This window comes from Ursus americanus, chromosome 23 (genome assembly GCF_024610735.1).
Source record: "Ursus americanus isolate L20-20 chromosome 23, mUrsAme1.1.p, whole genome shotgun sequence".
Classification (NCBI taxonomy): domain Eukaryota; kingdom Metazoa; phylum Chordata; class Mammalia; order Carnivora; family Ursidae; genus Ursus; species Ursus americanus.
This window is the reverse complement of record NC_142149.1, coordinates 5,721,779-5,748,420: the sequence shown is the minus strand read 5'-3', so window position 1 is coordinate 5,748,420 and position 26,642 is coordinate 5,721,779. Positions and strand designations below refer to the sequence as shown.

General features: G+C 61.5%; 2 protein-coding genes across 4 annotated transcripts in view; both read left to right on the top strand.

Moving 5' to 3' along the window:
* LLGL2 (LLGL scribble cell polarity complex component 2) overlaps nt 1–18,248 on the top strand; it is a 35,493-nt gene extending 17,245 nt beyond the window's left edge. Inside the window, exons 3-26 of one of the 3 annotated variants that reach the window (XM_045814489.2) lie at nt 2,582–2,679; nt 3,873–3,954; nt 4,232–4,347; nt 4,800–4,958; nt 6,620–6,782; nt 6,928–7,060; nt 7,592–7,646; nt 8,223–8,377; nt 9,641–9,858; nt 9,931–9,998; nt 10,146–10,299; nt 10,389–10,493; nt 10,893–11,185; nt 11,301–11,451; nt 11,717–11,867; nt 12,508–12,624; nt 12,744–12,910; nt 13,392–13,656; nt 13,887–14,040; nt 14,347–14,375; nt 14,616–14,663; nt 14,855–14,897; nt 15,023–15,084; nt 17,362–18,248. In XM_045814489.2, coding sequence (XP_045670445.1) covers nt 2,582–2,679; nt 3,873–3,954; nt 4,232–4,347; nt 4,800–4,958; nt 6,620–6,782; nt 6,928–7,060; nt 7,592–7,646; nt 8,223–8,377; nt 9,641–9,858; nt 9,931–9,998; nt 10,146–10,299; nt 10,389–10,493; nt 10,893–11,185; nt 11,301–11,451; nt 11,717–11,867; nt 12,508–12,624; nt 12,744–12,910; nt 13,392–13,656; nt 13,887–14,040; nt 14,347–14,375; nt 14,616–14,663; nt 14,855–14,897; nt 15,023–15,084; nt 17,362–17,369 — 2,994 coding nt within the window. In that variant the 3' untranslated portion in view covers nt 17,370–18,248. Of the gene's footprint in view, nt 1–2,581; nt 2,680–3,872; nt 3,955–4,231; nt 4,348–4,799; nt 4,959–6,619; nt 6,783–6,927; nt 7,061–7,591; nt 7,647–8,222; nt 8,378–9,640; nt 9,859–9,930; nt 9,999–10,145; nt 10,300–10,388; nt 10,494–10,892; nt 11,186–11,300; nt 11,452–11,716; nt 11,868–12,507; nt 12,625–12,743; nt 12,911–13,391; nt 13,657–13,886; nt 14,041–14,346; nt 14,376–14,615; nt 14,664–14,854; nt 14,898–15,022; nt 15,085–15,303; nt 15,642–17,361 lie in introns of those variants that run through there. The other 2 variants (XM_045814490.2, XM_045814488.2) reach the window with 2 other exon arrangements.
* Nucleotides 18,249–18,303: 55 nt separating this feature from the next.
* The window catches only part of MYO15B (myosin XVB), a 29,719-nt gene continuing 21,380 nt past the window's right edge, over nt 18,304–26,642 (top strand). Inside the window, exons 1-13 of the mRNA XM_087854116.1 lie at nt 18,304–21,646; nt 22,032–22,095; nt 22,325–22,434; nt 22,602–22,676; nt 22,997–23,093; nt 23,340–23,443; nt 23,611–23,674; nt 23,857–23,970; nt 24,097–24,252; nt 24,966–25,079; nt 25,205–25,263; nt 25,339–25,471; nt 26,481–26,576. Coding sequence (XP_087710242.1) covers nt 19,572–21,646; nt 22,032–22,095; nt 22,325–22,434; nt 22,602–22,676; nt 22,997–23,093; nt 23,340–23,443; nt 23,611–23,674; nt 23,857–23,970; nt 24,097–24,252; nt 24,966–25,079; nt 25,205–25,263; nt 25,339–25,471; nt 26,481–26,576 — 3,261 coding nt within the window. The 5' untranslated portion in view covers nt 18,304–19,571. The remainder of the gene's footprint in view (nt 21,647–22,031; nt 22,096–22,324; nt 22,435–22,601; nt 22,677–22,996; nt 23,094–23,339; nt 23,444–23,610; nt 23,675–23,856; nt 23,971–24,096; nt 24,253–24,965; nt 25,080–25,204; nt 25,264–25,338; nt 25,472–26,480; nt 26,577–26,642) is intronic.

Below are 26,642 nucleotides of genomic sequence, written 5' to 3'. Positions count from 1 at the left end.
TTTTAAGATCTTATTTATTCATTAGAGAGAGAGAGCCCACGTACAACCAGGGGGAGAGGCAGAGGGAGATGGAGAAGCAGACTCCCTGCTGAGCCGGGAGCCCACCGTGGGGCTCATCCCAGGACCTGGAGATCACAACCCAAGGCGAGGTCAGATGCTTAACCATCTGAGCCACCCAGGTGCCCCCCTCTTTTTTTTTTTTTTTTAAATACATAATCTTTGAAATGCCGAGTGTATTTTACACTTACAGCATATTTCAATTCAGACATAAAATTTTCTTTGGAGCTATGTCATCTGTAGTTAGAGTTGGAAGGTTTGTAGCTGAAAAGGGAGATTCACAGCGTGGTCTGCCTGACTCCAGCTGTCGCACAGGGCAGCCCAGGGCATGGGTCTCCTCCTGGGCACAGGGCTCCTTCCTGTAGGACATTTTCCCTGGACTCCAAATTCCAGAGGCTTTGGCCCCGCGCTGCTGCTGACTGGGGTGAGAGAAAAACGCCACCATCCCAGGAACCTTTTCTCGGACCCTGGCTGCCGACTTGCTGAGGCCCCAGCAACCTGAAGCTGGCTAAGGCCTACCCGGCGGCCCTGGGGGAGCTGGTCCCCACACACACCATCACGTGCCCTGCCCTCCTTTTCCTGGGAAATGTTTACATTCCAGACACTGTGCTATCTCCCCAAGGCTTTTCCAGGCACTGCATTTTTCACATAGCTGAACAGGGACCTGGGCTGGCCAGGGGGGCTCCTGCTGGGTCACTTCTGCTCTCCAGTCTGTCCCTTCCAGGTACAGCCATTTGTAGGGCAGGCTAGTTTCTGGCAAAGAGCCAGATTGGGGCGGGGGGGCAAGGGCTTACAGCTCTGTGTCTCCAGAATAGCACTCTTCGGAGCTCTCCTCCCTGGCTGACCCCACCTCAGGGCCTCCTTGCATGAGCCGCTAGACTGGACAGAACAAGCCAGCAGCCAGCAGTCGGGTTTGCTAAACTGTCGTGCCCACTGTCACCAGGACTTCTCTCTGCTCCTTTGGGCCTGATGGGACAGCCAGGGGAAGCCCAAAGGAGAACCCTGGGCCATTAGGAGAGCCGCCTCATTGGTACGGCCTTCTTCCTGCAGGGCAGAGCCTCCATTGCTTTAAAAAAAAAAGTAAAGCATCTGGCTGGCGTCCTTTCCCCTGCTCTGATCCCGCTCTACAGGTTCTGTACCCCCTGGGGAGGCAGGTGGGGGGGGGGGCGGGGAGTGCTGAGTAAGAAACAACCGAAGCGTTCCTGAAGATGGTCTGTCAATCCAAGTCTGTAGTATGTGCATCCGTACCTTTGAAGCCCGCAGTTCCACTGCTGGGAGAGCTATCCGAGGAAACACTGAGTTGTAGGCTGAGATCGGAGTCCAAGGAAGGTCATCAGTGCAATTGGCAATTGTAAACCCTCTAGAAACAGAAAATGTTCACCAACAAAAGCCTGGCGAGTTCAGGCGCCTTGACACAGGGAACATTCCTTAGCTGTTTATTTTTTTTTAAGATGTATTTGTTTATTTGAGAGGGAGAGCGTGCATGTGCAGGGGGTGTGGGTGGGACAGAGGGAGAGGGAGGGAGAGAGAATCCCAAGCAGACTCCCCACCGAGTGCAGAGGCCGACGCAGGGCTCGATCTCAGGATCCTGAGATCAAGGCCTGAGCCAAAATTAAGGGTCGGAATCTTAACAGACTGAGCCCCCCAGACGCCCCTCCTTAGCAATTTAAAAGTCACTTCAGTGCTTTGGACAACTTGGTCTGGCTGCAGGTGGGCAAACAGGCTACGCAGCTCTGCATGTGTGCACATAGCCGTGGGGCACGACCCCAGTCAGCTCTCTGTTAACTGTAGACACACAAATGTACGGTCACAACACAAGAAAGACTCACAGACACCAAGACGCTAGCCAGGGTCACTTCCGGTTGTGGGAGTACGGGTGATTTTTGTTTTGTTTTTCAAACTCCTTCCTATGTTCCAAGTTGTCTGCAATGTGTATTACTTCTATAGTAAGAAATGAGCAAAAGCGTGTGTCTGCAACAAAACTCTAGAAGCTTCTCTGGAAAGATAGTGGAGAACTCACGGTAACAGGTACAGATGTTCAGGGCTGGAGGAGCCTCGGCCGGCCCAGAACCAGGAAGGGTTGCTGTGGGTTCCGTCCCCCCGCAGGGACTGGCCCAGAGCTGCAGTACAGCCAGGCTTCCTGAGCCATCTGGTCCTCCACTGTGCCAACCCCCCCCCCAAAAGTTTCCCTTGCCCCCGTACCCCCGCAGGAGGTCTGGGTCGGTCACCCATAGTGTGGGTGGTGGAGGAACCAAGTCAGAGTTCCTGGAGACCATCAAGTGGCCAATGTGGTGTCAGGGGAGAATGTGCTCCCACGGATGGCCACAGGGCCAAGGACTGGGTCAGAAGTGGGTCTGGGATTGGCTCTGCACTCGGGTGTCTGGGTAGGAACCTGAAAGTGACTGACTTGCTCCTTCCTGCTGGGGGTGGCTCTGTGCTGTCCTCTGTCCGGCACCGGCTCCCCAGCCGTGGGGGGCAGAGGGGACATGTCTGCAGGTCCACGCCGACATGGTTCTCGTTGCAGACGGTGGAGCATGGCTTCCCACACCAGCCCAGCGCCCTTGGCTACAGCCTGTCTCTGCGCATCCTGGCCATCGGCACCCGCTCCGGAGCCGTCAAGCTGTATCCTTTCCGTTCCCCCAGCTCCCACCTGGGGGACCCTGGCCTTGATGGGATTCAAACTAAAGCAAGTTGTAGATGACCCCTCCTGTTCGTGGGATAGTCCACATACCCTCTTGGGAGTCAGCCCTGGATGCAGTAAGTGGAGGCAGGTTGGGTTTTTTGGGGTTTTTTTTTTTTCCGCTTTCTCCCAGTTAGTAGACTGGTCCCAGGGTGCTGTCGAAACCAGGGTGGCGTCGGGCGAGAGGAGCAGTGCTAAAGCTTCCAGACTCTGCCCACCGTGCACACCCCTGCGTATGCACAGGCACACGAGAGAGGATGGACTCCTGGTTGGTACTGACAGCGCTTCCCTGGCCTGAGGCTGGACATGGTCCAGTAGGGTCCTCCTCTATCCAAAGCACTGGTTCTGGGTATTTCAGAGGCAAGCCGGTGGGTTCCCGGATGGAGATCACGGCTTGGGTCCTCTGGCTGGCCTGGACTACAAGTCTGGGAGCTCCCCCAGCCCCAAATCCCACCCGAGTCCTTAGAGTGAGCCAGAGTGGCTCCTGAGGGCATTGGGAGATGGGGGGACCACCCGTAGAGAGCCCGGCTAGACCCTCCTCAGGGGAAGCCGTGCCTCCCTCTTGTCCCTCTGCTGCAGCGTGAGCAAGGGAGGCAGGGGGGCGGGGTGCCTCCAGTGGGCTGGGCTAGGCTGGAGGTGGTGTAGAGGAGCCCTCTCTCAGCTGGTTAATCATTGCCGGGCCACAGCCATATCCTGGTTACCAATCCCTGGTGCGGAGACTCAAGGCCATAGCTGCTGGGCGGGGCGGGGGGAGCCGGGGAGGGCCCTGTCTCTTCTCAGGTGCCACCTTGTGGTAGCTGATGGATCTGTTGCAGCTCAGGTGGCGGGGACAGGGAGGGTGTAGCAAGCAGTTCAGCGGTTGCCAGGGTAAGGCGACACCCTCATGCCTGGCTGGAAAATCTCTCCCTGGTTGGAGCTGGCTCTCCCTTGGGGTCCCATCACCACGGGCCACGGGCCCTCAGGCCAGGGCCACTGCTGCCTCCTCCCACCCCCAGGCCCCATCTGGGAGGCGGGTGAGCCCATCTCTGTGGCTGAGGTATTTATATTCCTTGCCACATGGGCCCAGAAGTCCTGGCCCTTGAGCGGGAGGGGGGGTGTCCTGCCTTCCGGAGCTTTTCCTGAGCCTGGCGCGTAGCTATGGTGCCCCGGGGGTGGAGTTCATGGGGCTGCACCGGGAGAACAATGCTGTGGTACAGATCCACTTCCTACCTGGCCAGGTAAGGGGCCTGCCACACCTCCTTAGTCTCACGTCACCCAGAAGGGGTGTACAGAGGCAGGCGTTTGGTGGCCCTGGGTTTGGGTCTGAGAGGAGGGCCGGGGACCACCTCCCTTCCCCCAGCTTCAGGTTCATGGGTCACCCTAAGAGTAACCAGGGGTCTTTTCGTTCCGGGGCTCTGAATCAGCCGGCGCGGGGTGGGCCATCCCGGGGTGAGAGGCCACGGTGAACAGTGGCTGAGACAGCACGCTCCTGTCCCTGTGCTGTTCTTCCCCTAGTGCCAGCTGGTCACCCTGCTGGACGACAACAGCCTGCACCTGTGGAGCCTGAAGGTCAAAGGCGGCGTGTCAGAGCTGCAGGAAGATGAGAGTTTCACGCTGCGTGGTCCCCCCGGGTAAGGACTTGGTGCCGGTCCTCTCCCAGCCAGCCTGACCCGCACACCCAGCTCCAGGGCGGAATCACCCTTTTGGAGGTCCTGTGGTGCCCTTGGCGGGTCTGGCAGTTGTTTGAGCCGACGCATCCCTACCTGCAGGTGCTCTGGGGGAGCAGGTGCTGCGGCCTGCCTCCCTCCCCACACAGTGTCTGCGCCGGAGGCTTCTGCCTCCTAGCCCAAGCCCAAGCCCTCCACCCTCTGTCTTCTGTCCTGGCAGAAAGTAATCAGTATATTTACACTGGCCCGAGACAACCATTGGACCCCATTAAAGGACCTCACAGGCCTGCTTTCCCTAGGCATGGCCTTTCCTGGGGGCGGTGAGAGCAGCCAGGAGCCCGGGGATCCTGGCCCTGGGACCCCCCCCCCCCCGCCAGGATCGCAGCTGGCTCACAGGCAGCCGTTCCCATCCTCAGGGCTGCCCCCAGTGCCACACAGATCACCGTGGTCCTGCCGCATTCCTCCCGCGAGCTCCTCTACCTGGGCACCGAGAGCGGGAACGTGTTCGTGGTGCAGCTGCCGGCCTTCCGCACGCTGGAGGAGCGGACCATCAGCTCAGACGCCGTGCTCCAGCGGTGAGCCTGCAGCCGCCTTGCCGTGAGGATGCCGTCCCCGGCAGCCGGCCACGGGCTGCTCCCTTCTGTCCCGTAACATCTCAGGGGCTTCTGCTTTCTCTCCTGGGAAGTCTATAGGGACGGGAGGACAGACTCTCAGCTCTCCAGCTGTCCCCTGAACGGAGACTCTCACCCCATAGTGTGTTAGCGTCACGGCATTCTCCAATGGGTCTTGGGGATAACTTGTCGTTTCATTTAAAGATGAGGAAAGGGAGGCTCAAATGCCTTTGCACTGTCACCAGTTCTTAGTGCAGTGTTGTTCGCGCTGCTACCACGAATTTCAAAGCCCCAGGGGCTCCGCGGTGGGGCAGGTGGGGCCCGAACTTACCGCGTCAGGTGGGGCAACTTCTGGGGATGTTTCTGCTTTGGAGTGCTGAGTTTTCATTTGCATTCAGGCCCCGTGGCCAAAATCCTGGACAGCCATGACCCTGCAGGCTTCTTCAGATCATGGTGGAGGCTTTGTCCCATGACGGTCATGTCTGCAACAGAGAGGGGGTCAGATCGGGTCTGGGTGTGGAGAGAGGGTGCCGGGGCCCAGAGGAGGAAGAGGTGAAGGATTAGCTGCGGTGGAATGTTCCGCAGTTTCACGGGACAGAGAGGAGGCCAGGGTCCTTGGACGGGAGCTGCTTCTGGCTTGAGCGAGAGGGACCCTGTTCCTGAAAGAGCCAGGCTTCCAGGGTACCCACGTCCCTCAGGGCCCACTGTCCAGGCTGGGGTGGGAGGCTTCCCGCTTGGGGCTGGGTCCCTCTGAGCACACACCTCTGTCTTTCCTAATCAGCAGGGCAGAGTCAGGGCAGCACGGCCATGGTCAGAGCAGGACAGTTTGCAGGTCAGCCGGCATGGCTGCTTCTCGGCCTGGGCGCCCAGTCTGTGGGCCACGCCAGTGCCCCCCTCACTCTGCTGGTAGGAGCCTAGTTCGGGGCCTGAGTGCCCTGGGAACCCCCTCCTACCAATCTAAATCCTCATTCTAAATGAAAAGAGGTCTGGCTTGGTTGGGTGCCTAGAAATGCCCTGGGGTCCAGGCTGTTTGCATGTCCTACCCTCCATCTGTTCTGTGGTGTTGGCTCTGGGGCCTGTGCCTGCCACCTCTTAGTCCTCTGTTGGCTGCAGCACCCCCGGACTTCACATCAGCATTCCAGGCCCAGAAAAGGAGGAGGGGGTCAAAGCTCAAGGCCAGGCCAACTCACATAGAGAGTTTTGTGTAGTGGGTTTTTAAAACTTTTTTATTATGGAACACCACCTCTGTGCAGAAGAGCACTAAGTACGAATGGACAGTCTAGTGGACTCTTGTAAAGTGAGCATCCCCCCCGGGGCAAAGAACTAGAACTTTGCCGGCCTCCCTGGAGCCCCCACGTGCCCCTCCCAGTCCCAACCGCCTCCCTCCCCAGAGGTAACCACCACATCAACTCTTCTGGAAGTCACTTCCTTGCCTTTCCTTGTAGCAGTGCCCCGTGGCTTCTGTTTGTCACTGTCCTGTTCCGTGCACGGCTCCCCCCCTTGGCGGTGTGTCCCCGCGATCTTCCCCCGCTGGCACATCCACGCGGTGTGCGCCTGTGCCGGGTGCTCGGCCCCTGCCTGCCGGCGGCAGCGATGACTTGACCTCCCCACATTCCCTCCGCCAGGTTGCCCGAGGAGGCCCGCCACCGGCGGGTGTTTGAGATGGTGGAGGCTCTGCAGGAACACCCCCGCGACCCCAGCCAGGTCCTCATTGGCTACAGCCGGGGCCTCATCGTCGTCTGGGACCTGCGGGGCAGCCACGTGCTCTGCCATTTCCTCAGCAGCCAGGTAGGCCGTGCCGGGGACAGTGGCGGGTGCCACGTGGCTCTCCCAGACCCCCGTCTCCCACACACCCTGTGCTGAGACCTGGGGGTGCGGGAGAGAACCAGCACCCTGATCCCGGCCTGCATGCTCTCCCTCTCCCCCTCTGAAGCAACTAGAGAACGTCTCCTGGCAGCGGGATGGCCACCTGATCGTCAGCTGCCATTCCGACGGCAGCTACTGCCGGTGGCCCATGTCCAGTGACGCCCAGCAGCCGGAGCCCCTGCGCAACTGCGTGCCTTATGGTCAGTGCTCCACCTGTCACGTGGGGGCCCGGCCCTGCCCTGTCACGTGGGACAACCTTCCTGCCGGCAAAGCAGTGTCCTCCCTCCGTTCCCAGTCTGTCCTTCCCTGATCTGGGTGTAGGTGCCCGCCTCCTAGCAGCAAAACCAGGGCCCCGAGGAGTGAAGGCTTTGTCCAGAGCCACGTGGTGGGTTTTCTGCTACCGGTCATGGCTCTCTCAGGGGACTGCTCAGAGCAGGACTTCTGAGCACAGGTCTGCTGTGCAGGTGTGGGCGTGAAGGGCCTGTGCCCTGCAGACACTGGAGTGGAGGGCCCCGTTCCAGCTGGTTCCTTTTTTGGGGCACCTGGGTGGCTCAGCCAGTTAAGCATCCAACTCTTGATCTCAGCCCAGGTCTTGATCTCAGGGTTATGAGTTCAAGCCCCCTGTTGGGCTTCAGTGTGGGACCTACTTAAAAAAAAAAAAAGAAAAGAAAAAGAATTCAAACTGAGACTCTTTATAAAAAGTTTCTGCAAGCTGGTTCCTTTTCTTGTAGGTCCTTTTCCTTGCAAAGCTATTACCAAAATCTTCTGGCTGACCACCAAGCAGGGGTAGGTATCCATGCTCTGTCCTTGTCCCAGTCTGCAGCCTCCCTGAGGGGCTGCTCCGGCCTCTGCTTGCGGCAGGCAGCGTCTAGGGGATGCCTTTGGGTCCCACATCACGTCTCAGATGCCAGCGAAGGAAGAGCAAGCTGTTCATACCTCTCATGGCTAATTCCCGAGCAAACATTCTTGACCCTTCCCTCCACCCTCCTAGAGAGATGATTCAGATCAGCAGGTTTCAAACCCTGTTGTAGCAGGAGACCTATTTCTTCAAACAGAAACCTACAGGGAGCTCCAACCTATAAGCAGCAGCTGGATCGGGTGGGGGGCCAGAGGCTCGGGAGCCACAGCGGGCCTGCTGCCACCTCACGCCCAAGGTCTCCTGGGTTATTGCAATCAGGAAGTGATGGGGGTCCAGCCCGCCCCTCCCGGAGACCTTGAGTGAGTGCTTACCTCCAGACTGGCCTCCCTCCCAGGTCCTGCTCCTTTGGTCACAGGACAGTCCAAGCTGCTAGCTCAGCCCGGGGCTCTCTGAGCTGGTGTTGAGAGCCCCAGCCCAGCCCACGGCTCTTCTGTACCTGCCAGGTTGCCCTTCACCATCTTCCAGGGGGGCATGCCCCGGGCCAGCTACGGGGACCGCCACTGCATCTCAGTGGTCCACGATGGCCAGCAGACAGCCTTCGACTTCACCTCCCGTGTCATCGACTTCACTGTCCTCACTGAAGCAGACCCAGCGGCGGGTAGGTGGGCTTCAGGAGTGGGTGTGGAAGCCTAGCCTCGGGGGAGGTGTGGGGATGCAGCCGCCTGTCCCAAACCGGCCACTGCCTGAGTCCCTCAGCCCTGCCACACCCCTCTCAGTACCTTTCCCTCCCCCTCCCTGCCTGTGGCTTCGTCCTTGCCGGCCGCACCTCCCGCCCACCGGGAGCTCTCTCTGCCCTCGCCCAGCTCTAACGGGACTTAGCCCGAAGAGGGCAGATTTGGGCTCTTGGGTTGAACTGCCACTGGCTGAGGCAGGGAGGTCCTGGCTTGGACATGTGAAGCCCTCCCATTTGTAGGGTGGGGCAGAGCACAGTGTGGGTCTGGCTCTGAGCCGGCCTCCCGGAGCCCAGCCAAGGCAGCAGAGCCCTGAGTCAGCCTTATGAATTGGTGACAGGCAAGACCAGAAAGGGCTGGTGTGGAAACCTGGAGAGGAGGCCTGGCAGGAGGTTTCCAGGAGGGCGGGCCTCCCCTCCACATGAGTTTGGCCTGACGAGGCCAAGGCCTCCAGGTGAGGGGCTTGGGCCTGCTGGGGACATGCGGGGCCCTGTTCTCCCAGCCTCACCACCGCGGGCCATTTGGAGGGAGACTGCAAAGCTGCTTTTCCTCCTGTCCCAGCTCCTTCCCTCCGTGCACCTGATACAGGATGCTGGGAGTAGGGTTGATTAGTGTTTTCTGCAGAGATGATCACGTCATCTGTGAATAAGGACAGCATTATTTCTTCCTTTCTGACCTGTATACCTTTTATTTCCCTGTCTTGCCTTATGCATCAGCTAGGACTTGTAAAGAAGCAGAGAGAGGGGCCGTCTGCCTTATTCTTGACCTTAGTGGAAAGCTTCCCATTTCTCACCATTAAGTTATGCAAGCTGTAGCTTCTTCGTAGATAATCTTGACCAAGTTAAGGAAGTTCTCTTCCTAGTTTACTGAGAGTTTATCCTAAATGGGTGTTCGGTTCTGTCAGATACTTTTCCCGCATATACCAACATAATCACGTGTTTTTCTTTAGCCTGTGGTTGTGATGGGTTCCGTTCGTGGGTGTTCACACGTTGAGGCAGCCTTGCACACCCATGATAAGTCCCGCTGGGTTGTGGTGTGTAATTCTCTCCGTACGTTGCTGGACCTGGAGCTTGTTTTTAAAATACACGTTATCTGAGTCCGGCCCTAGAGCTTCAGACTCCGCAGGGATGGGCTGGGGCAGACGGCTTCCCACAGCTCCCGCAGCCCCTGACACTCCGCCTGTCCCCCAGCCTTTGACGACCCCTACGCCCTGGTGGTGCTGGCCGAGGAGGAGCTGGTGGTGATTGACCTGCAGGCGGCTGGTTGGCCGCCAGTGCAGCCTCCCTACCTGGCCTCCCTGCACTGCTCCGCCATCACCTGCTCCCACCACGTCTCCAACATCCCCTTGAAGCTGTGGGAGCGCATCGTCGCCGCGGGCAGCCAGCAGCACACACACTTCTCCACCATGGTACGTCCGCCACCAGCCCCGGCCCCACCTCGGGCCAAGCTCTCCCATGGACTTCTTGGTCTCATTCTTTAGGAGTGGCCCATTGATGGTGGCACCAGTCTGGCCCCAGCCCCTCCCCAGAGGGACCTGCTGCTCACGGGGTAGGCGACGTTCCTGGCGCTCTCCTTCTGCCGAGGAGACTACGCAGGGTGGGAGCGGAGCCCAGAGGGGTGCGTGCCAGTCCGGGGCCTCCCTGGGCTCCCCCGGCCCAGCCTCCCTCATAACTGGCAGGTGGGCCCTGCCCACAGGCACGAGGATGGCACGGTGCGGTTCTGGGACGCGTCCGGCGTCTGCTTACGACTGCTTTACAAACTGAGCACAGTCCGGGTGTTCCTCACCGACACAGACCCCAGCGACAACCTCAATGCCCAGGGCGAGGACGAGTGGCCCCCACTCCGCAAGGTGAGGCCAGGAGCCTGGAAACCAGGGAGGGCAAGGACGGGCTGGGTCTGGTGCTTATGGCCACCTGTGGACCTCCTCTCCGTTGTCAGGTGGGCTCCTTCGACCCCTACAGTGATGATCCCAGGCTGGGCATCCAGAAGATTTTCCTCTGCAAATACAGTGGCTACCTGGCTGTGGCAGGCACGGCAGGGCAGGTAGCTGGCTGGGCTGGGCTGGGGGGGGGGGCAGCTAGGAGGAGTGGTCAGGTGACTTTGGGCAGTGTCCAGGGATTGGGGGGCAGCAAGGACAGGAGCCAGTCTCCTGAGCGCCCACAGGTGGTGTCACCAGGACCGTCACCTGCTTCTGTGGCTCTGGGCTTTTCCCCGTGGATAGAGGTTGCCTGGTCCCCTTAGACATGGGCTTGTGGGATGATTGTTTCTCCTCCAGAAACCGGGATTAAGGGCCAAAGGTTAGGCAGACGCCTTCTGGCTCTCCTTGGGCCCCGGGACTGGGCATGGGTCCTGGGCCCTTTTCTGTCCACCCTCAGGGTCCCTGAGGTCCCGCTGTTGCTTAGTGCTGGGGGGGTCACTCAGCCCACCTGCCGTGTCCCCCAGGTGCTGGTGCTGGAGCTGAATGACGAGGAGGCGGAGCATGCTGTGGAGCAGGTGGAGGCCGACCTGCTGCAGGACCAGGAGGGCTACCGCTGGAAGGGGCACGAGCGCCTGTGTGCCCGCCCGGGGCCCGTGCATTTCGAGCCCGGCTTCCAGCCCTTCGTGCTGGTGCAGTGCCAGCCCCCGGCAGTGGTCACCTCCTTGGCCTTGCACTCTGAGTGGCGGCTTGTGGCCTTCGGCACGAGCCATGGTTTTGGCCTCTTCGACCACCAGCAGCGACGGCAGGTCTTTGTCAAGTGAGCAGCCTGCCCAGGGCGGCCGGGGCCTGAAGCTAGGATTGCCACTGCACGATGACCCTGGGGCCCTGGCAGCACAGATGACTGGATGTGTCCTCCCCCCACCTGCCCCCAGATGCACGCTGCACCCCAGTGACCAGCTAGCTTTGGAGGGCCCACTGTCCCGCGTGAAGTCCCTGAAGAAGTCCCTGCGCCAGTCTTTCCGCCGGATACGTCGGAGCCGGGTGTCCAGCCGGAAGCGGCGGCCAGCTGGTCCCCCTGGGGAGGTGAGGCTGAGACCAGCCACAAGCCCAGGGAGAGCTCCGGGCAGCCCGCAGCAGGTCCAAACTAGCCCTCACTGCCCCCCAGCCATGTGGCCCTGGATACATCACACCATCTCTGGGCCTCGGCTTCCCCAAGTGTAAAGGTCAAGTCCTCAGTAAATGTCATCAGATGGATGGTGGCGTGAAGGGTTGGTGGTAAGCAATCCGATAACCCCAGGACAGGGAGGCCAGAGCCCCCCCACCTCAGGCCTGACCCAACCCCCTGCAGGTGCAGGAGGGGGGCGCCAGGGCCGAGCGGACGGGGGTGCAGAGCATGGAGCTGGCACCGGTGCAGCGTAAGATCGAGGCTCGCTCGGCAGAGGATTCCTTCACAGGATTTGTGCGGACCCTCTACTTCGCCGACACCTATCTGAGGGACAGTGAGTGGCCAGCCTGCGGTGGGCGTGGGATGGGGGCGGCAGGAGAGCCCTTCTCGGCCTGAGGGCATGCTGGAGGCTGCTGCCTGGCCTGGCTGGGAGGACCCTAAGAGGGCTTTCCACTTGGGAGCACGGGGAGATCGGACCCTCCGCCTGCCTCTTTCTTTCCCCTGCCTGGGTCTCTAAGGCAATCGGCCTTGGCTTCGTACTCAGGCTCCACCACGCTCTACGAGTGTGACCTTGGACGTGTCACTTAACCTGAGTCTCAGCTTTTCCCCCTGTCAAATGCCTGCTGGTGTCTAGTGGGCCCTGCAGAAGCCCCCTGCCGGCAAGGGTGGCGGGTGGGGGGGCGGTTATCTGCTACTGTGTCTTGGGGGTCGAGCTGTCCTTGGTTTGAGATCATCTATACATGGGACCCTTGGTTGTCAGATAGCAGCTTTTCCCATCTACACCCAGTGTGAGTAGGCAGGACCCACAGCCATTCCATTTTACAGAGGAGGAAACTGAGGCTTACAAGATTTGCTAACTTGACCTTGGAGTCATGCAGGTAGTGAGTGGCAAGGCCAGGACAGAAGCCCAGATCACCTGGCTGCACCTGATCCCCAGAACCGTGGGTTAGATGTAAAGCTTTGTCTCCTGGCAGGCTCCCGCCACTGCCCCTCGCTGTGGGCCGGCACCAACGGGGGTACTGTCTACGCCTTCGCCCTGCGCGTGCCCCCGGCCGAGCGGAGAATGGACGAGCCTGTGCGGGCAGAGCAGGGTGAGTGCTGGGCAGGGGGAGAGCAGAGGGTGCTCCTCTGCCTGGGCTCGGGGTGGGCTGGTGTCTCTAGCCTTGCCCTCCGCCTGCCCATCACCCACCACTCGCGTCTTGCCCTGTAGCCAAGGAGATCCAGCTGATGCACCGAGCGCCCGTGGTGGGCATCCTGGTGCTGGACGGACATAGCGTGCCCCTTCCTGAGCCCCTGGAAGTGGCACATGACCTGTCAAAGAGCCCGGACATGCAGGGAAGCCACCAGCTGCTAGTGGTGTCAGAGGAGCAGTTCAAGGTGCTGCCTGGGTGGAGGCAGGGCCCCCTGGGAATCCTGGGGACATCTGGGGCGCTCAGATCCTGGGCGCAAATGGCAGCGGCTGGGATCCACTTGAAGTTGTATCTGTAGTTGATGTGTGCAAGGCCACTGAGGCACAGAAAAGGAGAGGGGTGGAGCCTCTGGGCCCCAGGGTCAGCGTGGGGGACACTGAAGCCAGGCCTGTGTCCATGGGAGGGACAGAAAGCGCAGACGTGGAAATAAGGAGCCCTGGTCTCCTTGCAGTCCGAGTGCAGTGGCTGTGTGGCCGAGCGGGGGTGGGGGGTGCACAGAGACGGAGCAGACTTTGCTGGGAAGCAGGGTTTGGGGTGGGGAGGCTGCCTGCCAGGGAGCCCAGCCGTGCAGCCGCACCGGGCAGGGAAGCCAGAACTCCTGGCTTGGCTGGACGGAGCGCTGCAGGCGGTGGTCGGGCCGGGCTGCGAGCCATGCCCTGTGCCCCCAGGTGTTCACGCTGCCCAAGGTGAGTGCCAAGCTGAAGCTGAAGCTGACCGCTCTGGAGGGCTCCCGGGTGCGGCGGGTCAGCGTGGCGCACTTCAGCAGCTGTCGAGCCGAGGACTACGGGGAGCATCACCTGGCTGTCCTCACCAACCTGGGTGACGTGCAGGTGGTCTCGCTGCCCCTGCTCAAGCCCCAGGTGCGGTACAGCTGCATCCGCCGGGAGGACGTCAGCGGCATTGCCTCTTGTGTCTTCACCAAATACGGCCAAGGTGGGCACGGGGCCGGCGCGGCAGGACCTCTGCGCGTGGGGCCGCTGTGGGGCTCCTGCCGCACCGCCAGGGGCTGCTGAGCCGGGTGGCCAGGCTGGATGGACCTCAGCGGAGGACTTTGAGGGAGGCCCCAGCCCGTCGTGCCTCCTGGGAGGGAAGTCCCGTCGGCAGCTGCCGGGCCCAGGAACCATGCGGCTGGCCTCACCTGCCGGGCGTCTCCTTCCCCCCAGGTTTCTACCTGATCTCACCCTCAGAGTTTGAGCGCTTCTCTCTCTCCACCAAGTGGCTGGTTGAGCCCCGGTGTCTGGTGGATTCGGCAGAGACCAAGAGCCACAGCCGCCCCCGCAACGGATCAGGGCCAGAGAAGGCCTTGGGCCGAGCCAGGTCAGTAAAAGGACAGGTGGCCTCAGGGTGCCTCTCTGAGGTGCGCACCGGGGGCTGGCCAGAGATCCCCTCCCTGGTGAGCTAAGCCCCCCCTCCTGGCTCTGGCTCGAGGCCTGCCCCCCACCCCCACTGTCATAGGCCCCTCCCCCCTGGACAAGCTATCTTCCCTGGCTGGGCTTGGTTCACCACCCTGGTTTAGGGTGGGCCCCGTCAGTTGACCTTATTCTTCATGGGGTCAGGGCTTTCTGGCTGGAATGGGGAGCCTAGCACCCCCCCCCCTCCAGTCCTCACCATCTCTCTCCACAGGAACTCAGGGAACCAGAGTGATGGAGAGGGTAAGACAGCCTTCCCTGTGGCCAGGGGTGTGGGGGGACAGAGGCATCGTGATACTTGGGCCCAGACCCAGAGTGAAGGGGAGGGAGGGGAACCGCAGGCCTGCAGGTGGCATGCGGGCTAAGTAGAAACGGCATCCTTTCCAGTCCTGAGCCCTGGGCTCTGGCACTCCCACTCCAGGAAAGAGAGAGCTGGGGCAGAGGAGGCCCCAGGGCTCGCCTGACTTGGCCTCTGCCTTTCAGAGAGAAGGCCCGACCCAGTGATGGAGCACGCTCTGCTCAATGACGAGAGTGAGTTGGGGCAGGAGTTGGTGGGCTGGCATGAGGGATGTCCGAGGGGGGCTTGGAAGGCCAGAGTAGAACTGAGGGCCATTACCTTGAGGGGGCAGACCCGTCTGACACCCACCAGGAAAAGGGGGAGAAACGTGTGTGTCAGGCCCAGCCTCTGCTGGTTTCAGCACGCCTCTTCCCCGGTCCTGCAGGGGTCCTGAAGGAGATCCAGAGCACGCTGGAGGGAGACCGAGGGTGAGTCACTGCTCGGGCCTGCAGCGTGGGCCCTGAGGTGCCAGGAGATCTCTGGGAACGAGGGTCCTTGTCTGGCCTCCCCCAGGTCCCCATGGATGGTGACTGCCGTGTCTTTGCCCTTGCAGGAGCTATGGCGATTGGCGTTCTCAGCGAGTGGCCATGGGGTACAGCCTCAGCAATGGGGGAGGTAGGGGCTCTGGGCACTGCTGCAGGGCTGGGGGGCAGCTGGGGGGGGGGGACACGCCTCCTGACACAGAGCGATAGGAGAAAGCGCCTGCACAGGCCCCTGGGGGTCCTGAAAACCTCTGCGGTTGGGCTCCGGGTGGGTGGCTGGGCTCCGGGTGGGTGGCGGAGGTGCTGGCCCGCCCGCGAGGCGCCGGAGCTGTTGCTCTCTCTCCTCCCGCAGCAGAGTGAGCGGGCCCTGAGTCCAGGCTGCCCGACGAACACACACTACTGAGGGCTCTCCCTGCGGCCCGGCCCCACCTGCGAGGACCGTGCCCTGGGCTGCGCCAGTGGCTGGAACCGACCCCGGTGTCCGCCCCGCTGCTGCTCTTGGCCTGGAGAGAGGCGAGACCCCGGGGGCCGGGGGGCTGCCCCTCTTGGGCCTTGTCTGTCTTGACTCTTTGTCAATGTTGCACAGTTTTTATTCCCTCCCCTTTTTGTAGTGGGCTGGGTTTTAAATTATAAATTTTAACTGTCTCTGGGTGAAAGAGAGTTTTTAATAAACACCTTATTACCTCTTCACCAGGCTGGTCCAGTGACTAATTTTTTTAATTGTCGAGAAATTTTCTGTGTAATCGGAAGTGATTGTTAGCCGGTCCCTTGCCTTTGCCCCTGGGGTGCCATGGCTGGAAGAGGCTGGTACTCCAAAGAGTCCCTTTTCTAAGCCATTTGAGTCAGAGCAAACTGCTTGGTTTTGTCTGAACACTTACACTCTGTGTTTGGGATTGAATGGCAAGAGTTAACCTTCGCGAGTTTCCATGACTGCGTCCCGGGGTCGGGGCCGAGGGAGTCCCCTTTGGCCTTTCCTTGCTGTCCGAAGGGGAATACACAGTATCTCAGACCCGGTGGCTTCTCCCAGACTTCAGGGAAGGACCATGAGCTGCTGCTGAGGTCGGAGGCCGTGCCCAGAGGTGAAAGGTCTTAGCGCCAGATGAGGGGCTGGATCAGACTGCCGTTCTGGTCCTTATAAACCAGGGCTTTGGTCTACTCGATTCTGCTTCATTTACCTGTCTTTGTTGAGCACCTGCTGTATGCCAGGCACATGGGGTCAGAGGCGGCCAAGACAATGTGGTCCCTGCCCTGTGGGGCTCCCCATCCTAACCAGGCAGGAAGTCTTAAGATGCGGGCCATCGGGGGGCCTGTGAGAGACATGGGGGGGGGAGGGGTGACGTCAGGCTGGGGCAGGGACATGTCCAGGGGTGGGCTGGACAGAGGGGCCAGCCTCGCTCGAGGAACCAGCCTGCTTGCTGTGGGAACGGGTCAAGAGTGGAGGGGGGCTGGCAGGAAGTGTGCTGAAAACGAGACCACCGTGTGGCCAGGGCCAGCCCAGGGTCAGCTCAGGACCCCCTGGAGCATGGCGAGGGCAGGGGCACTGCTCTGTGGCACAGGAGCCCATCTGGCCTGTTGGAAGGACCTGGATCGGCACACAGGGCACAGGAGGAGCCAAGGTCCAGGTCCCTGGATGGTTGTGCTGGGGGAGCACCTTACCCACCGCCCTCCAGCCAAGCACGAGTAGCTCAAGAGTCTCTGGGTTGTGTGACTTGGGCCACTCCGGGCCCCCGTTCTTAGAAGTGGGGGTGGCGCTTACTGAGGGAGGAAAAAGCCACAAAGAATGTGGAGGAACAGTTCCCCAAAGGGAAGAGGGACACAGACCGTGGTCCCCGAAGTCATGGAGAAGGGAGGTTGGGTAGAGCAAAAGACCAAGCTACAGACAGGAGGGGAGTGCTGCACACCCGCCCCCTGGACTTGGTCCTGAGACGCTGGAAGCCTCTGGGGCTTGAAGCAGGGAAGTTCCATTATGACATTTATGCTTCCAAAGACCACTGTGGATTAAATCCCAGCGAGTGGCCCTCGTGTGACCTCAGGCAAATTGCCTACCTGCTCTGCGTCCCGCTTTCTTCTGGGGAATGGAATGATGACCGTATGCCCTCGGGATCTGTTGTGAGGTTCACGGGGTCCCGATGGGGGTGACCCTCTGTCGGGTCAGGGAGAACATGTTACAGCTTGGTGTACAGGGTCTTTATTTTTATCATAAAAGAAATTAAGCTCTGCTGTTTATACCTTGGGTTGGCACTGGGTCTGCAGTTTGTAGGTCAAAGGGTTATGCACCAAAAGTGGGTGCCAGGGAGGGAATGAGAACATCACACCCCAGAGAGCTGGACACAACACACACACAACCCATGGGGACTCGTGTGGTTTTCGAACAACCTGTTCAGAGGGACTTACTGCTTGTTTTATCCAGGCACCTAAATTAACTCACACAAATGGACAAGTGACATGAAGTTTCCCGCCAAGAAACCAAGAATTGAAGACCATGGTAATAACGTAAGCTCCAAGAAATCAGAAGAAAATGGCAGCACCAAGCACTTTGAGTGCGCAGAGAGCCCCATGGCCACAGCAATGATCAGCCGATCAGACTGAAGAGAAGCCAACCACCGCTACACACATCTGAAAATAACCAGACTCTGAAAATGGATTTACGTCCATGCTCATGGAGGATGTGCTTTGCCTTAAGTACTCCGTGCTATGAAGTATTAGCTAGTGTTCGTGGCTTGCCTATGTGGATTCTAGAAAAACCTCCTATCGGGAGTGTGAGATCAATTTTTACTGATAGGTGTGCACAAGTGGAAGGGTTTGGCACGGTCTAGAAAGTGGATTAATGGAAGCTGGGTGGGCACAGAAAGGGGCTGGAGGTCCCTGCAGCTTCTGTCCAGGGAGGGGTGCTCGTAGCGGCACAGTGGAGACACTGAGAGGTTGAGTTGACAGGACCTCTGCCAGATGGAGAAGGTGAGCGAGTGGCAGAGGTCACTGCTGACTCCAAGGCTCTTGCTGATGTTCCCCAGGCAGCTGGACATGTGGTCTGGGGACTGGGATCTGAGGGTCTTCAGCATGGACAGGTGGTAGACAGACTTGGAAGTCAGGCAGTCCTCAAACACTGGCTTTGCCCGTGACCCACTGTGTGACCTTGGGTTGATGATGTCACCCTTGTGCTTTAGTTTACTCATCTATAAAACAGGGCATAATCATAGGGCCTACCTCAGAGAGTGGTAAGGATTAAATGAGAGTCTGTAAAATCACACAGCACCTTAACACCCAAGCAAAGGAGATGAAAGTTACTGTGGCTGGGGGTAGGGCCAGGAGGGAAGGAGGGAGGGAGGGGCGTGGTCAGAGAAGGACTCCCACAGAATGGAGGGGCAAAGCAGGTGAAGGAATGGCTGGGGAAAGTAGGAGCCAGAGGGCTGGGCTTGGTGGAGAGGTGGGAGGAGGTCCCCTCTCCCCCTGCTGTCCTTTGTCCAGGGAGTTCCCTGGAGGCTGCTGGAGGTCACACAGCCAGGAGGTGGGCTGGGGGGACAAAGGCTGTGTGGTTCCAAAGCCAGTTCCCAGCAGAAGCTCGGCAGAGAATAGCAGGTACTCAGGGTCCAGGGAGCTGGGTTTGGTGCCCAATTCCTCACTTACTGGCTGTGCGTCCTTAAGCCACTTATCCTCTGAGCTGATGCCCCATCTGTGTAGAACCAGATCTTAGCCCTTTCCTGGGGTTTGGGGAGATTTGAATGAAAGGCTCCTCGGGAAGGGACCTGAGGCTTGCCACACCCACACGGCTGAGTGAGCTACAAGCCCTGGCCTGGATCAACCCGGAGGAGAGGAGGGCACCAAGAAGGCGAGAGATTGGAGAGGGGCGCAGAGCTCTGTCTGCCCAAGAGCTTGCAGGATACATTGTAATGAATCAGAGAAAGTCAAGTTTGCTGCTGGTGGCAGTCCCTCACACCTGTGCCCCAGAGGGCCTTGGGAGCCGGACTGCCTGGGTTGGCATCTCATTTCTGACCCTCTCTGTGACACTCAGCTGTGTGCCACAGTCGTATCAGCCATAAAATGGGAATCCTTAGGGTATCCACCCCTTACTGTGCTTTCAAGAATTAAATGACTCCATAGCGAAGTGTTAAGAACAGTGCCTGGCACATAAGCCCTGAACTGTTAGCTTTCTATTGCAGTTGAGTCCCAGAGGACTAAGGTGTCCCTTAGAGCTCCCAGGATGATGGTCCAGACAGGTTCTTTGAAGGAGAGCTCACCGCCCGCCGCCCCTCCACTGGGCAAGCAGGGAGACAGGAGCAGAGCATGTGGGTCCGCAGTCTGGCGGGGTGCCAGGCTAAGCTGGCTGGCAGCGACTCCCAGGCTGCACGGTTGCCCTGTCCTCGGCCTTTGTCCGCTGCTGAAGCGTCTCCTCTTTCCTGGGCAGCCTCCCTTCCTTTGTTGGCCTAGGGGGTCAGGACCCGCAGCCACCTGCATTATTAATGCTTATGGGTAAGGCTGGAGCCCCCGGGGGGTAGGCTGCACCTGTAGGCCCCGCCAGAGCAGAACCGGTGTGGGCACTGCCAAGCGCTGAGGGCGTCAAGGGCTGCCAGATCTTCAGGGAGAGTACAGAGACCGGGGAAGCCCCTCTTCACCGAGTCCGCCATGGGTGGGAGCAAGGGCAAAGCGCCTCAGCGCCAGGACGGACCCAGGAGGCCGGCCTCCGGGGAGCAGGAGTCCGGGTCCGCCAGCGCAGACCGCGCGCCTAGCCGGGAACGCCGACAGGGTCGCGGGAAGGCCCACAGGGCCAGAGCAGCCTTGGAGCCCGCCACTAAGGGAAGCCACGGGACCCCTGGTGGCCGCCGGAAGCCCACCGCCCAAGGGAACGGCGGCTGCAGACCGCCAGGGGCTGAGCCTCCAGCGGAGGCCCAGGGGACACCAGGCAGCGCGGGGCGTCCGGGACCCGGGTCTATGCACCGGGACGGCGGTGGCGGGCGCCTGAAGGAAGAGAGTCTCCCGGGAGAAGGGAGGACCGGCGAGCTTTGCCGCCGCAGGAAGAGAGAAAAAGGGCGGAAACCCCCCGCTCGGAAGGGCTGCCGAGAGACCCGGAGCCTCGATGGGGACGCGTCGGGTGGAGACGGGGGCAGCTCTTGCCCGGACAGCGAAGCCCGCGAGGCCCAGGAGAGCGAAAGCCAGAGCAGCGGAGCCCCGGAGCTGCGGCCGAAGCCGGAGCAAACGGACACGGAATCGGGAGACACCCAAACCGGGTCGGAGCCAGAGGTGGAGCCCAGCGAGCGCCCCAGCAGCTACGGTCTGAGCAGCGACGGGGACAGCGCTGAGCCCCGGAGCCGGGAAGGGTCGTCGGGGGTGGGACCCCGGGGAGAGAGCGAGGATTCCGGGACAGGCACGGAGTCGAGCCTGGAGGGGGCCGAGCCGGGAGGGGGCCCACAGGCAGCCCCAGGATCGGCGAGCCGAGCCACTGAAGCCGAAGAGACTGAGCCGCGCAAAAAAGCCAAGGCCTCCAGCCCCCTCGAGGGCAGCCCCACGTGCGTCCCCCGGAGCTCGCGGGCTTCTCGGGACCCCAGGCCGGCCCGGGACGCAAGAGACAATGAGGCGCGGCCGGAGGCTGCGCCGCAGGGCTTCGAGCCTGGAAGAGCCGAGGCCTCGGCCACCCAGGTCGGAAAGGTGGTCGGGAAGGTGCAAGTGGCGGCGGGCGAGAGCGAATCTGGGGCTGGAGGGGGAGACGGGTCCGGACACCCAGCGCCGCTGGCCACCCTTGTGGCGCTCCGCAGGCTCCGCGCGAAAGCCCCGTCGGGCCCGGCTCCCCAGGCGGGGGCTCCGTCTCCCCCCCGCGCCACTCTTAAGGAGCGGCTCCTGCGCGTGGTGCGCGCCCTGGGTCTCCTGCGGTGGCTGCGGCACCGGCTGCGGCGGCCGGCGGGCGAGGGCCGGGGGGCGGGACCGCGGGTGGACGAGGGCCGGGGGGCGGGGCCGCGGGCGGGCACGGGGCGGGGCCGCGGGCCGGGACTGCGGCGGCGTCTAGCGCAGAGCCTGGTGGGCGTCTGGAGACTGGGGGGACGGCCCAGGGCTCCTCCTAGCGGCGGCTCGAGCTCCCCACAGTTTGCGAAGAGCACAGCTCCCGGGGACACCTCTGAGGATGAGGACCGGACTCCGGATCCCAAGTTCGCGGTCGTGTTCCCCAGGATCCACAGGACGGGGAGGGCGTCGAGCACTCGGAGCTCAGAGGAAGCGTCCACGGACGCCCCACCCGGGGAGGGGCACGTTTGGCCCTGTGCAGGAGCTTCGGGGGACAGTGAGGGGCGCGGGGCGAGTGGAGAAAGTGTGGCCAGGTCCTGCCGAGGCTCCCTCCTCGGCCGTACTCCCCACGACGAGCCCCCACTCGACGAAAGCGGCTCCAGCAGCGAAGAGGAGCCCGAGACCTTGGGGGCCGAGGCTCCGGTCCACTGGGCTCGGAGCTTAGAACCCCGCGAGGACCCTGGGCTTGGCACCGACGCGCTGCTGCCCCGACTCACCCTGGAGACCCGCCTGCCGTGGGAGAGAAGCCCCGGCCCCTGTGGGTCCCCGAGGGAGCGGTGGGAGCCAGAGGATGAGACTGAGGAGGCGCTGGAAAGGGACCTGGAGCTGAGCCTGGGGCCGGGCCTGGAGGTGCTGCCCTTACCGGACGCTGAGAGCAGGAGCCTTGGGGAAGGCCTGGAAGACACGGAGGACCTGGCTCGGCTCCGGTGAGCAGGGGGCAGTTCCAAATCTGTCGTGTCTGGGTCCCAGAGTTCCTCATATCCCACCCTACCTCCATTTTTATAAACTGTATCCTTAGAAGGGATTGTAATTTTTACCGAAGGTCTGGCTGGAAGAGGCAGGTGAGGGGTGAAAATCGGGTGCCCCTGCCTGGGACTTGCTTCTCTAACCGGCACAAGGCTTCCCTCTGGTCAGTGGCCTGGTGGTGCTTGTAGCCCCCATGGAGTGAGGAACTCACTTAGCAGCCGGGCTCTGTGTTATGCTCAGGGCTCAGAGAGGATGCGTGACTTGCCCAAAGCATCCCTACAGCCGCTAACCCGGGCCCTCCTTCTGCCCCCTCTTCCCTGCTCCGCCATCCCGCCGCCACCACAGACCCGTGTGTAACAGCGCCGTGCTGCTGTGCCTCAAGAAGAGATTCCATCTGGGCCGAACCTACGTACGGCGGCACCAGGGGAGGGTCAGGGGGCTGGGATTCCCTGTGCCCTGGGATCAGAGGGCCCTCTGGCACTTCTAGAATTTCTCCTTTCTTCTCCCTGGGCTGGGTGCTGAACCCTTGCTGGGGACCTGCAGAGTGGGGGCAGGGGCTGGGGAGCACCAGAGCCCCACTCCGTCTGTATCCCCTGCTTCCTCCGGGTTCTGATGAGAGCATCTGCTTCTTCTCCTAGACCTTTGCAGGGCCTCTTCTGCTCTCCCTGAACCCCCACCGACCCCTGCCTCTCTTCTCAGCTGAGGTCCTGGACAGCTACCATCCCAAGAAGGCCCCTAACACCGCCCCGTACGTGACTTAGCCCCACCAACCCTCTGCTCACCCCTGGGGCGGCTAAGCCCCAGCTTGTCCCACTGACTGAGATCCTGGGGACTGAAGAGCCCGCCTACACCTAGGAGGGCCCAGATGCCCACCTCTGGCAACCTTCTCATTTGCTTCCTTCCCTCCTCCCTCAGACACATTCTGGCCATCGTGGTCTCAGCCTACAGCCGGTCTCAGAGCACTGGGCAGGGCACATGCATCCTCCTCAGGTGAGTGGTGGTGCCCCGTGGGACCCCCAGGCCACTCTGAGGGCTGGGAGGCAGAGGACACGGGGTCTGCATTTGAAGCTACTGGTCTGGTCCCCTGCGGGACAGCAGCACTGGACTTTGTAGGGGCTGTGCTCCTGGCTGAAGTCACCCACGTGCCCCTCGAATGTGGCATCTTGGAGACTTCTTTCTCTTTGGTCTCCATGCCCTGGGTCTATCTCTCCATGTTTCCAGGGTGCGGGAGGATATCCCTTCCAGGTGGGCTCCATGGGGTGTCCTATGTGCCCCTTCCTGGAGACGCTGTCAGCCCCTCCGTCCTGCAGTGGGCGCAGTGGCTCAGGGAAGACAGAAGCTGCCAAGACAATCGTGCACTTTCTGAGCAGCCTGGAGCAGGAGCGGGCAAGCGACCGAAGACGTCAAGTGAGGGGCAGCTGGCCTTTTCCCAGCGATCCAGGAGGGACCGTCCTTCTCCTTTGGGCGGGGAGGGCGGTCTCCAGGCCTCTGGCCCCTCCTTGGGGGCAGCCCCAGGCATTGCCTACTGTGGGGCAGGGTGGGGGGTGGGACTGCCGCTTTCCATGGATGCGCACAAAGTGTCCTCAGCTGGGGTGCCTCTCAGTGCATTCCGCCGCTGTCCCAGGGATACTTGAGTGCCCCTCCCCCCCACAGCTGGAGGGGCTGCAGCTCGTGCTCAGCAGCTTCGGCCACGCCAAGACCACCCTCAATGTCAACGCCAGCCGCTTCGGCCAGGCCTACTGCCTCTGCCTGCAGCAGTGAGTGACAGTAGTCCTGGCGGGCACAGGGGGCACTCGTGATCAGTTCCCTTTACTGGGAACCTGAGGCTGCTGCCCTTGGGTCTACCCCTAGTGTGTCCCATTCTGAGCAGGGTCCCTAGGTGGCATGCACCCTGGACACCCCACCCACTGTCCTGTGCCCACAGTGGGGTCATCGTGGGAGCCTCTGTGTCACATTATCTGCTTGAGACCTCAAGGCTGGTGTTTCAGGTAAGACCCCCCCCCCCCCGCGGCGGCTCCCATCTCTCTCAGAATGGGGAAGAGGGAGTGGCCACTGTAGGGGGTTGTGGTCGCTAAGCTCCCCATCCCTGCCTTTCCCAGGATTTGTCCTTGCTCCTCTGAGGCACAGGACCGGACCACAGCTCCCCCTAAGCCAGTCCTTCTCCCCCAAGGCCCAGGCTGAGCGGAGCTTCCATGTTTTTTACGAGTTGCTGGCCGGGCTAGACCCTGCGGAGCGGGAGCAGCTCTCCCTACAGGGGCCAGAGACCTACTACTACCTCAACCAGGTGGGGGAAGACCCACTCGGCGCTGGGTGGCAGGGCTTGCCCCGGGAGAGGTCTAAGGAGTGGCCGGAGTAGAGGGGAGCTCTGGGCGGCCGGGCCCTGTCCCCTCACCCCCGCGGTGCTCTGCAGGGCCAGGCCTGCAGTCTGCAGGGCAAGGATGATGCCCAGGACTTCGAAGGACTGCGGAAGGCCCTGCAGGTCATGTGCCCCGAGGAGGTGGCCGCCGCCTGGGCTGTGTTGGCCGCCATCCTGCACCTGGGCAACATTTGCTTCTCCTCTTCAGAGGTGGGCTCCTGCCGTGGCCAGAGGCCAGCGTGGACACTGGGTCAGCAGTGGCTTGTTTGCCCAATCAGGGTGCAAGGATACCAAACACTTGTAGGTAGATTACCAAGCCCTGGGCTACCTCGCGGCGGCCCTGGAGGGCGGGCAGGTTCCGTCATATGGGTGAGAAAACAGGCCTGGATCATCTCTGCCAACGCGGGTCCCGCTAAGCTGCCGCCCCTTGGAGGGGGACCTGCCCTCACTGAGCGGCTCTTCTGTACCTGGCACCGTGTAAATCACTTTCTGCAGGTTTCCTGATTCCGTTCCCACCACAAGTGTAACTTCAGGGTTGTGGTTTCCCCTTTAACAAGGAGACAGTGGCGGGTGCCTGGGTGGCTCAGTCGGTTAAGCATCTGCCTCTTGATCTCAGCTCAGGTCTTGATCTCAGGGTCATGAGTTCAAGCCCTGGCGCTGGGCATGGCGTCTACTTAAACAACAGTGAGACAGTGGGGCTCAGAGAGGGAAAGGGTCTTATCAGAGCTGGCCAGCTAGTAGGAGGTGAAAGTAGGACTCGTACTCAGGGCCCCCAGGCTCCAGAGTCGGCTCCTACCCACCAGATGTAGTTTGGGCAAGAGCGCAGCTCCCCGGGAAAGCGAGGCCCTGCCTCCTCCACCCCACCCTGCGGGCTGTGGCCGTTCACAGCAGAGCTCTCTCCACCCCCTCCCTTCTCGGTCCAGCGGGAGTCCCAGGAGGTGGCTGCCGTGTCCAGCTGGGCCGAGATCCACACGGCAGCCCGGCTGCTGCTGGTACCACCTGAGCGCCTGGAGGCCGCTGTCACCAGGAGGGTCACGGTGAGCGCTGGGGTCCTCAGGGGGCGGGGCCACCCCACCCCACCCCCCACCCCACAGGCTTGGCGTGGGCCCACGTGGGCCTCATGCCTGTTGTTCCACCTGTGCCTACCTCCTCTGCCCCCCAGGAGACACCCTATGGCTGGGTCTGTCGGTCTCTGCCGGTGGAAAGCGCCATCGATGCCAGGTGGCCCTGGAGGCAGGAGGGAGCCGTGGCCGGGCCTGGCACTGTGCCGCCCGGGCTCACTCGCTACGCCCACAGGGACGCCCTGGCCAAGGCGCTGTATTCACGGCTTTTCACCTGGCTTCTGACGAGGAGCAATGTGCAGCTGGCAGCACCTGGGGACGGAGAGAGCGTGGACACCATCACTGTCGTGGACGCCTACGGCTTTGAGGTCACCCCTTGGGGCAGGGCCCGGGACGGGGTGCCCACCTCATCCTGATCATTTCTGGGGTCAGCACTCCCTGAGGGGGGGCACTCGTGAGCTCTTGCCTGCCTAGCACGAGACCCCACACACTCCACGGGTGTAGCCTTTCCGCCCTGCTCTGTCCAGCCCTGACATCGCCTCTGGAGAGTTCTGTCCTGCTTGGCCTTGCAGAGTCTCACAGGAGCCTCTAAGGCAGCGGAAGACAGAGGCCCAAGGATGGATCAGTCCACAGCCTCCCCTCCCATGCCCCAAGATGAGCAGGAAAGGGGACAGTCCCCTGAATGGCCCTGAGTTTTCATAAGTACTTCACCCCTTTCTAGAAGATCCGGCTTCCTCAGGGCAGGGAGGAGGGGGCTTGAGCAAGAGAAGGTGGCCTTCACCCTCGTTCCCAGACGGGCACTGTTCACTGCCCCCTGCTCTCTCCTCTCCAGCATGCCCTTGGCAACTATGCCATCTCCGAGGGGTGGGGGGTGGGGGGTGGGGGATGACTGTGGCAAGTGTGTGGGCGCACGTGGGCGCATGTGCGCTCTGTATGTGTTGTAGAAAGTGTCACAGCTCTCTGCACAAAGCCCCATGGAGTGCGGGCTCTGCAGGCGAATGCAGAGAAAGGAACCTGTAATTGCTACAGGAGGAATGCTGGAAGGCTTCTTGGAGGCAGTGTCCTGGAGCCCTGCTTAGGAGGATGTGGGATTCCTGTAGCCAGCGAGCTACTAGGTCATAGGAAGAGGCGCCTTCCAGACCACAGGACGGCTGTGACCAGAGGCCTGAAGGCTCACAGTCGTGCAGAGGCAGAGGGAGGGGTGTGGGCTGAGGCCTTTGGACTTGACCCGGTGGGCTGCAGCATCAGCCCCAGGACACCACTCCTCCCCTTGTTGTGGGAGGGGAATGAAGGACACCTGGCCAGTGTGCAACCCCCCCACACCTGCCCCGGGCCCACCCTGTGTGGGTGCCCATGTCGCTGCCCCCGTGCTCCCAGGCCCTGCAGGTGAACGGCCTGGAGCAGCTGTGCAACAACCTTGCCAGCGAGCGCCTGCAGCTCTTCTCCAGCCGGATGCTGCGGGCCCAGGAGGAGGTAAGAGGCGCTGCGCCTGGCGGTGGCCGGGGGCACCCAGACCTTCCAGAGCAGGGGCCATCCCTG